The sequence below is a fragment of the Coptis chinensis genome, chromosome 7 (assembly GCF_015680905.1).
Source record: "Coptis chinensis isolate HL-2020 chromosome 7, ASM1568090v1, whole genome shotgun sequence".
Classification (NCBI taxonomy): domain Eukaryota; kingdom Viridiplantae; phylum Streptophyta; class Magnoliopsida; order Ranunculales; family Ranunculaceae; genus Coptis; species Coptis chinensis.
In genome coordinates this window covers 64,314,828-64,324,233 of record NC_141462.1, presented here as the reverse complement: position 1 = coordinate 64,324,233, position 9,406 = coordinate 64,314,828, and the positions used below count along the sequence as shown (strand labels likewise).

The following is a 9,406-nucleotide window of genomic DNA, read 5'->3' as shown; positions in this document are numbered from 1 at the left end:
TGGACTGGAACATAGTGGATCAGAATTTCGTTTGTAGCCTTACTAGTCTAAGACCTAAGTCATTGCTAGCCTACTAATGAGAAACCCGCCATATTTTTGTCTGTCTAGTGTCCACTAACATGAAAATGCAGAGTAAAGCTACTATGCAAATTTAAGAATGCATAGTAAAACTACTATGCAAATTTAAAAATGCAGAGTAAAACTACAACACAAACATGAAAATGCAGAATAAAGCTACTATGCAAATTTAAGAATGCATAGTAAAACTATTACGCAAATTTAAAAATGCAGAGTAAAACTACAACACAAACATGAAAATGCAGAATAAAGCTACTATGCAAATTTAAGAATGCATAGTAAAACTACTACACAAATTTAAAAATGCAGAGTAAAACTACCACCACACATTACACAAACATGAAAAAACAAGCACAATAAAAATTAAGAATGCAGAGTAAAAACTACTATGAAAATATAAAAATGCATAGTATAACTACTACACAAACATAAAAATGCATAATGAAATTGCAAAACTATGAAAACTAGAAAATACATAGTAAAATCACTAAACAAACGTAAATTCGTATTTACAAGCATATGAAAATTCATTTTTTTCATACAAATTTATAGAAATATGATTAAAGGTTGAAGATTCTCACCGGATTTAGTTTGTTCGCCGAAGTTTTTGGAGCAGTCATCTTCTCAATTTCATCTCCATCTTTTCTAGAACTTGAAAGTTTGAATTTTTTTTTATTATTTTTTTTTGGATTTTCAGCTTTTTTCGAGATTGTAGAGTTCTTCATTTTCTCTTTTGTTGCTTTCATAGTTTTTGTTGGTGATTCAACCATTTTTTTCTTTTGTTTTGCCATTTTCTCTTTTATTGCTTTCATAGTTTTTGTTGGTGATTCAACCATTATTTTCTTTTGTTTTGCCATCTTAACTATGTGAATTTAGATTTGTAGGAGAAGAAATTTCAGATCTAAAAAGCTAAAGAGAAGGAAGAGAGAAAATACAAGGATTCACAGGTTCACGGGTCTGTTAAGTAGGGGGTATTTTTGTCAACTTATTATTTTCAAAAAAACAGGGAGGTTTTGTGAGTGGTTAGGATTTGAGGGGGTTTTAATGTACCGGTTTTTTAAGCAAGGAGATTAAACGCAATCTCTGCATCCCAGATGACGTGTTACTAGAGCACGTGACTGGCATCACCCATTTTCCCCACTTAGTAAAACCGCGGTCAGGCTGTCTTATCGCGACTGTTTGTCAGATAGCGGCCGGCTTGCATTTCCCCTTAACTCTTATCGATATCGAGGTATGCAACCATTTCAATATTTCACCTTGTCAAGGCATAGGTAACTTCTGGCGAGTTATGTACGCCGCTAACCATTACAATGAAATCCACACTCCTAAAATCCAACTCCGCGACATAATTGCTCATTTTTATTTGAAAAAAAACACCAAATTTGGAAGTGTAGGGTACCAATCCTTTTGTACACGTCCGCAGAAGAAGTTTTTTGTTCTCCGCATTACAACTTCTGACAAGGTGTGGCATCATTATCCATTGGATGTGTCTGGAAGTTTTATTTCCGTGGACCTCCCTTCAGAAGTTTCTCTAAGGCATCTCAATTTCCTTACAAGTGGTAAGTAAAACCCTTTGAATCCCAAATCTTTTGCATAACCTTGTTTTTAATGTGTCTTCTTTCTGTGGCCCAGGTTGGAAACCCGATTCTAGATCTCAATTCTACAACGGCATCTTTTCTGACATTTTTCAAGGACTCCGGGATCTAGGGAGCAACCAGTGTGAGGTTCTCGGCATAGACCATGACAAAGGCAACCCTCTTTTGCTTGACCCCTCTCTTAAAGACATAGGGAAGTTCCAAGGTCCACTCTACCGATTGCCACCACCCAAAGAATGCAAACCCAAATCCTCTCCCTCCCCAAAAAGAAAACGCAAAGCTCATCGGTCATTCGGCTACACCACCAAGATCTCCCACTCTAAAGCCGCCACTCAATCCCGCCCTCCCCCTACAGATACCGCCCCCTCTTCCTACTCTGCTTTAGCGGATTAGGAAGACGATTTTGCTCACCCCTCTTCTGTTCCTGTCGCTGACATGGCCTCTTGCAAACTCAAACTCGGGACAATTTCGGGCGATGAGCCCATCGAGTTCTTGGCGAAGAGCCCTCTAGCAAAAAAAGCCCGGACAGCTGCTCCTCCTCCATCAGAACCACCAACTCACGCACCGCGGTCCACAGCTCCCTCTCGCCGCCCTGGAAAGGAACACCATACATCAGTCCCTCCTTCTTCTGGTGCTGTGGAGATATGGCACCCGCAATTTAAAGCTCGAGACCGCGATATAAACATACGCGATTCAGCCCTGGACAACCCCGCTGTCGCGGCGTCTTTGTTTTATAGCTCTCATCTTCCCAAAGACCAAGCATACGGTGACTCAGGTTCATTCGCCTCTCACCAAGCATCCATCTATACTGGCTGGGAAAAGGTATCATTAAAGTTCTCTTTCCGCTCTTTCCCTTTCCCTTATACTCGTTTCTAACGTGTATTTCTTTAGATGAGTTTGGACATCGGTTATGTGGTGCGCGGCCTCACCAACACCTTGGACTTTCTGGAGGTCGTGAAACAGGAGATCAATGGCCCCAGCGGTTGGAAAATTAAGTATGCCCAGTTGGAGAAGGACCGTGATGAGCTTCGAATTGTTGTTGTGAAGGCCCAAAAAGCTCTTCAGCAAGCTGAGGACAAGCACCAAGATTACGTAGCAGGAATCACCTCCAAAATGGAGAGCCAAAGGGAGGCAGAGAGACTCGCCACTCAGGCCGCAGTGGACCAAGCTGTGAAGGATGCGACAGATCACTTCAGACTCCTAGCTGAGAAGAAGATTGCTCGCGAACTGAAGATCCAACTTAAAGAGCTTGCTGCGGCTGGTCGTTTAGTCCCCATTCCACCTCTAGTCCAAGTCCCTGATACTCAAATTACCTCACCCTCTCTCGCTGTACCTGAGGTTGCTCGCCCAGTGCTTCCCGTCGGTACTTCCAACACGATCACCTCCCCCATCGATGTGGATGTTGACTCTATCACCGCGGTGGAGGCGGCTGAGGTTTCTTCCCAGCAGGAGGGGGTTGAAGGGCAGCAGTGAATTGTTGGGAAATGTAATTCTGTACTTGTCGTTATTTTGTTTCTTCTTTTGACAGTATACTTTGAAATTTGTGTATGTGCATGTTATGCCTATTTTTCTAGGTTTGCCCAGCAGGTACTCCCACAAATGTTATCTATCTATTATTTTCATCTCCTTTCGTAGTATAAACCACCTTCATTACTTCCTCAATCAAATTTGCATAGGACGATGCTTTTTAATTCCCATTACAAAAGTTGGACTTTGGCTTCGCTTATCTCTTCTCCTTGCAATTCCTTAGGGGCAACTCAATTTGCCCCCATGTTGATTTGGACATATAGTCCGCGAAGGGCTCGTCCTTCCAGCTGTCTTTGGTAGGCTGTGAAGCCTTAGGGGCAACTCAATTTGCCTATGTTGATTTGGACATATAGTCCGCGAAGGGCTCGTCCCCCCCGCTATTTTGGTAAGCTGTGAAGCCTTAGAGACAACTCAATTTGCCCCCATGTCGATTTGGACATATAGGCCGCGAAGGGCTCATCCCCCCGTTATCTTTGGTAGGATGTAAAGCCTTAAGGGCAACTCAATTTGCCCCCATGTTGATTTGGACATATAGTCCGCGAAGGGCTCATCCCCCCTGCTATCTTTGGTAGGCTGTGAAGCCTTAGGGGCAACTTAATTTGCCCCCATGTTGATTTGGACATATAGTCCGCGAAGGGCTCGTCCCCACCACCCCCCCCGCCCGCTGTCTTTGGTTGGTTGTGAAGCCTTAACTCAAACTCCATGTTGATTTGGACATATAGTCGCCGGGGTTGGTTGGGTTGGTTGAATCCCTAGGGCAACTCACTTTGCCCTTTTAGTTGATTTCGGCAACTCATTTTGCCCCTCCGCTGTCTTTATTCAGCTGTAAAGCTTTAGGGGGCAACTTACTTTGCCCCCATGTTGATATTCTTCATTCAATACCCTTGCCATCATTGGAATAAACAAACTCTTTTTATTTCAAGGATATAACAATCAAATGACAAGATATCATTCAAAAGTAAGTCTGATCTTACTCCATGACAATAGAAACAAAATTAACTAAAGAATGCTTCCATTATGGAATTTTTTCAACATTCTGATATTCCATGGTTTCTCTATCTTTTCTCCTGATGAAGTCTGTAACCTGTAAGTTCCAGAAGTACCCTTCTCCGTCACGATATATGGTCCCTCCCAGTTGGGACCCAGTTTACCTTCATTTTCTTTCTTAGTGGCCAGAGTAACACGTCGTAACACCAAATCCCCAACCTTGAAAGTTTGCGGCTTCACTCTCTTATCATACTGTTGCTGCAACTTTCGATGGTATTCCTCCAGTTGTATGCGCGCTATTTTTCTTTTTTCCTCTATGAGATTCAATTTCGTGGTTAAGATCCTCGCATTCATTCCCAACTCCACAGCTCCGGTTCTTGTCGTTTTCTCTATCATCTCCACAGGTATGACTGCTTCTACTCCGTATGCCATTGAGAATGGCGATTCCTTAGTAAAGGTTCGCGGTGTGGTACGATAAGCCCATAACACGTGATTCAATTCGTCCGCCCATGCTCCTTTTCGACTCTCCAATTTTTTCTTTAAGTTATCCATTATGATTTTGTTTGATGCCTCCGCTTGTCAATTCCTCTCAAGATTGTAGGGGGTTGAGAACCACTGCTTCACCCTGAACGCCTGAAGAAACTCCCGCACTTTTCCCCCAGTAAATTGAGTTCCATTATCCGCAATGATCATATGTGGCAGCCCGAACCTACAGATGATATTCTCCCATAAAAAAAAATTCACGTTCTCTTCCTTAACCTGTTGCAAAGCCACACCCTCTACCCATTTGGTAAAATAATCAATAGCGGCCAACATAAATCTCCTTTTTGTGCTCGCCATGGGTAGAGGCCCTACAATATCCAGTCCCCACATGGAGAACGGCCAAAGGCTAAACACATTGTACAATGGCTCAGCTAGTGAATGTATGAACGGTGCAAACCTTTGACATTTCTCACATTTCTTGGCGTACTCTGTGGCATCTCTCTTCATATGGTGCCAAAAATACCCTTGTGATATCAACCTGTGGGTAGTAGTTCGTCCTGCGGAATGACTCCCGCAATCTCCTTCGTGAACCTCCGCAAGAACCTCCTGCGCCTGCCGCGGACCTATACATTTTAACAACGGTCTGGTAAAATTTCTCCTATATAGGTCACCGTCCAGCAATGTGTACCTCTGACTCAGCTGTTCCATTCTTCACCTCTCCTATTTATTCTCTATCTTTACTCCCCTCAAAAAAGTCTTTATCGGTTCCATCCAACCTTGATCCCTCTCTGTGGTGAGGCAAACCTGATCCTCATTTGATGTACTAGGCTTACTCAATACTCTAACTTCAATAGACCGACCCTCTAAACCAGGAAGAACCACCGCCACATAAGCTAAAGTATCGGCGTGTCTATTCTCTCCGCGGCCTAGGTGGGCAAACTTTATTTTGTGGAACTTGCTTGCCCTTCGCTGTAGGACCTCAAGGTACCTCGCCATCCTGGGGTAGCGAGCCGCAAACCCTCCATTCACTTGACAAATTACCAAATTGGAATCTGAGAAAACAGACAACTCATTCACCCCCAAATCTTTGGCCAAGTCTAATCCAGCTATTATAGCTTCATATTCAGACTCATTATTTGAAGCCGCGAACCCCAGTTTCATAGATAGCTCAAAGCGATTGTTCTCAGGAGTCACCAACACAACCCCAATTCCATTTCCTGTATCCGTAGCATAACCGTCCATGAAAACTCTCCACCCATTGCGCATATCCCAAGGATCCAAAGGGTCGCGGCTGACCTCCCCTTCAGATTCCATTACCATTTCCTCTCCCAAAGTAGGATCCTCTGCCGGAAATTCAGCCAGAAACTCAGCCATGGCTTGTGCCTTCTCTGCCGTCCTGATTTGGTATGTGATCTCATAAGAACTGAGTAATACTGCCCATTTCAGCATTCTACTTGACTTCTCGGCCTTCAACGCTTGTTTGAGAGGCAAATTTGTTACTACCACCACAGAATGAGCTTCGAAGTAAGGTTTCAACTTGAGAGCTAAAAATATCAAAGCCAAAGCATACTTCTCAATCCTGCTGTACCGGGTCTCCGCATCCAGTAGGGTTTTGCTTTGAAAGTAAACTGGCTTTTCTATCTTGTCGATCACCCTCACGAGAACTGAACTTATCGCGTACTCGCTAACACCCAGATACAAATACAACTTTTCGCCCTGTTCCGGCCACGATAGCAAGGGTGCCTTCCCTAGGTAACCTTTCAACTCTTGAAATACTCCTTCGCATTCTGCGGTCCAATGGAAATCAGGAGTTTTCCTCAGTAAGCGGTATAGAGGCCGACATTAATCCGAAGATTTGGAAATGAATCTATTAAGTGCCGCGACTCTGCCCGCCAGCCTTTGTACTTCCTTCACATTCTGCGGGGACGGCATTTCAACCAAAGATCGAATTTGCTCTGGATTCGCCTCTATGCTGCGATGGGTGACTATGTAGCCCAGAAACTTCCCTGACGTTACCCCAAATGTGCACTTCTCGGGGTTGAGTTTCAGCTTATGCATGCGCAGTATGGCAAAAGTCTCATGGAGGCCTTCTAGGTGCTCTTTCTCCATCATACTTTTTTCCACCATGTCGTCAATGTATATTTCAATCCCCTTTCAAATCTTGCCTTCAAACATCTTTTCTCCCAACCACTGAAAGGTAGCCCCTACATTTTTTAAGTCGAAAGGCATCCTGGTGTAACAATAGGTACCACCCTCCACCACAAAGGTGGTTTTCTCCTGATCTAGCCCGAACATTGCGACCTGATTGTATCCCATCGAGGCATCCATGAAGGAAAACACCTTGAAACCTACTGTTCTATCTACTAACTCATCCACCCGGGGCATAGGGTAACAATCTTTCGGGCATTCCTTGTTTACATCTGTGAAGTCGCCACACATTCAAACCTTGCCATTCTTTTTCAATACTGCGACCACATTTGACGACCATTCCATAAACTCAACTTCCCTGATTATTCCTGCCCCTTTCAGTCATATCACCTTTTCGCGAATCCCTTCCGCAAATTTGGGCCTTATGCTTCTCATTCTTTGTCTTACCGGCTTAGCATCTTCATTCCTGTGCAAATGATGACATGCATACTCTGGGTCTAAACCCATGATATCCTCAATTACCCATGCAAATATGTCTGCATTTTCTGTTAAAAACTGCACCAGCTTACACTTCCATTCCTCTGGCAATTCAGCTCCCACTGAGGTAAACTTTTCCTCATCTCCTACCCCAATGTTCACTACCTCCATCTCATCCAATGTTTTAGGTCCCGGCAAAGGCTTGTACACTTTCGCGACCACTGCCTCCTGTAATTGCTATGTTGATCCTGGTTCGTGTGACGACCCTCCCCCATTGTGCCGCAAACCATACTTTTTACTGTAACCTGATGGATGTTTTGCACTGCCACTTGATCCCCCATATCTCATATGTACCCCCATTTGTAGGGAAGCGGATCACTTGATAAAAGGTTGACGGGATAGCCTTCATTTCATGGATCCATCTTCTCCCTAGAATGGCATTGTATTGAGAACTAGAATCCACCACCATAAATCTAGTGAATACCGTTGTCGGGCCTGCTGTAACTGGTAACACCAATTCTCCCATGGGCTCTGTCATACTGCTATTGAACCCATACAGATTGTTTTGAGGAGCTTTCAACTGATCTCTAACGATGTTCATCTCCTCTATGGCCCCCTTAAACAACAAGTCCACTGAACTTTCGCAGTCTACCAACACCCTTTTTATCAGATAATTGCCCATCGCTATAGTAATCACCAATGCATTCTCGTGCGGTTAAATTACTGACTCCAAGTCTTTTGAGGTGAACATTATGCTTTCCTCATCCCTTGTAGTTCCTCGAACTAACCGCAGTATGCTCACCACCTCATTCACCTGTTATAGGCTCGCTGTCTCTCTCATTTTTTCTCTGTGTGCATTTCTTCCCAGGGCTTCTCTGCTGAAGTTTACATTGATGGTACCTAGAATTCTAGTTGGTGCTGGCACCCTCTCCTCTTGATGAACCTCTGCCACAAACTCCCTGAGCATCCCCTTTTCAATCATTCTCTCCACCAATCACTTCAAGGCGTAACATTCATTAGTTGCATGATTCCTGATTTGATGATATGCACAGAATGGTTTCCCTTCTACTTCCACTGGTGGACCCTTAAAATATTGTTTCCCCTTAATTAGAGGCAAGATTTCCTCTAGAGGCCTATTGAGCGGAGTCTGCTCCATTTTGCGATATGGTTTCCTTTCTCGGATATCCCTTCTGCCTCGGTCCCCCGTCCTCTCCGGACCACGACTTTCCCTTCTATACACTCCTCTCTCTTTTTCTTCTACCTTACTTTTTCCCTTGCGTTCATCTATGTCCACAGTCTGCATTGCCTTCCCCGATCTCTTTTTTTCCTTCGCATTCCTCTGCATTATGTCCTTGTATCGTATGTATTTCTCTACCTTTGGATACAGAACATGCAAAGAAGTGATTTCGATCTTGGACACTAACTACTGAACTCTAGTTCCCGATCTCAAGCCGTGTTGGAAAGCTATGACTGCTGTATGTTCATCCAAGTTTTCCACTCGCAACGTCTCCTCTTTGAACCTACACAAAAACTCTCTCAATGAGTCCGCGGACCTTTGTTTTATGTTAAACAGGGTCGCGATATCAAACACCCTTCTTTTCTGATGTATGAAGTGGTCAACAAATGCGCGCTCCAACTCTTTGAACCTTTTGATGCTTCGGGAAGCCAACCTGTAGTACCAATCTGAGGCTCCCCCCTTAAGACTGGCGGGGAACATCATACAGCGAAGCTCATCATACTTATTTTCCTGCCATAACAGCATTTATTGTCGAAAATGGTGCAAGTGATCAGTTGGGTCTCCCTTCCCATCATACCATCAAATCTAGGCTGAGAGAACCTCTTAGGCACTTCCGAGTTCCATATCGAATCTGCCAGCGGATTCTTGCTGAGGCTTGCTACCTCCTTCTACGCAGCGCTCTGGCTCGTCTTGTCTGCAATGCGATTCACCTCTCTATCCTTCTCAATCATGGCCTGAACCATCTCTAGTGTGAGACCGGCAGTTTGTTTTGCGTCCGGTGGTGGATGTTCCTCAGTCTCGCCTTCCCTTTCGCTGCCTTGGTGATCTGCTCTGTCCATTTCCCCCTGTGTGGTTTCCCTTTCCTTTCTTAGTT

The 9,406-nt window shown here is 44.1% G+C and overlaps 3 protein-coding genes across 3 annotated transcripts; all 3 read right to left on the bottom strand.

The window, feature by feature from the left end:
- Positions 1–4,199: 4,199 nt before the first annotated feature.
- LOC147488396 (uncharacterized) lies at positions 4,200–4,619 on the bottom strand. Its single transcript, XM_086574366.1, has one exon. It carries the CDS (start codon positions 4,617–4,619, stop codon positions 4,200–4,202), a length of 420 nt encoding a protein of 139 aa, XP_086430492.1.
- Positions 4,620–5,390: 771 nt separating this feature from the next.
- Positions 5,391–6,797, bottom strand: LOC147488395 (uncharacterized). The gene is made up of 2 exons (XM_086574365.1): positions 6,560–6,797; positions 5,391–6,457 (listed from the first exon to the last, which is right to left on the bottom strand). Exons 1-2 carry the CDS (start codon positions 6,795–6,797, stop codon positions 5,391–5,393), a joined length of 1,305 nt encoding a protein of 434 aa, XP_086430491.1.
- Positions 6,798–7,590: 793 nt separating this feature from the next.
- Positions 7,591–7,977, bottom strand: LOC147488394 (uncharacterized). Its single transcript, XM_086574363.1, has one exon. It carries the CDS (start codon positions 7,975–7,977, stop codon positions 7,591–7,593), a length of 387 nt encoding a protein of 128 aa, XP_086430489.1.
- Positions 7,978–9,406: the final 1,429 nt, after the last annotated feature.

What these genes read in the sequence shown, in the direction of transcription:
- LOC147488396 (XM_086574366.1), bottom strand. Translation starts at nt 4,619, where the DNA reads ATGGCATACGGAGTAGAAGCAGTCATACCTGTGGAGATGATAGAGAAA.
- LOC147488395 (XM_086574365.1), bottom strand. Translation starts at nt 6,797, where the DNA reads ATGGTGGAAAAAAGTATGATGGAGAAAGAGCACCTAGAAGGCCTCCAT. An exon ending in GGAAGTACAAAGGCTGGCGG is followed by an intron (nt 6,458 to 6,559) that starts GCAGAGTCGCGG and finishes ATTGGACCGCAG; the next exon opens with AATGCGAAGGAGTATTTCAA.
- LOC147488394 (XM_086574363.1), bottom strand. Translation starts at nt 7,977, where the DNA reads ATGGGCAATTATCTGATAAAAAGGGTGTTGGTAGACTGCGAAAGTTCA.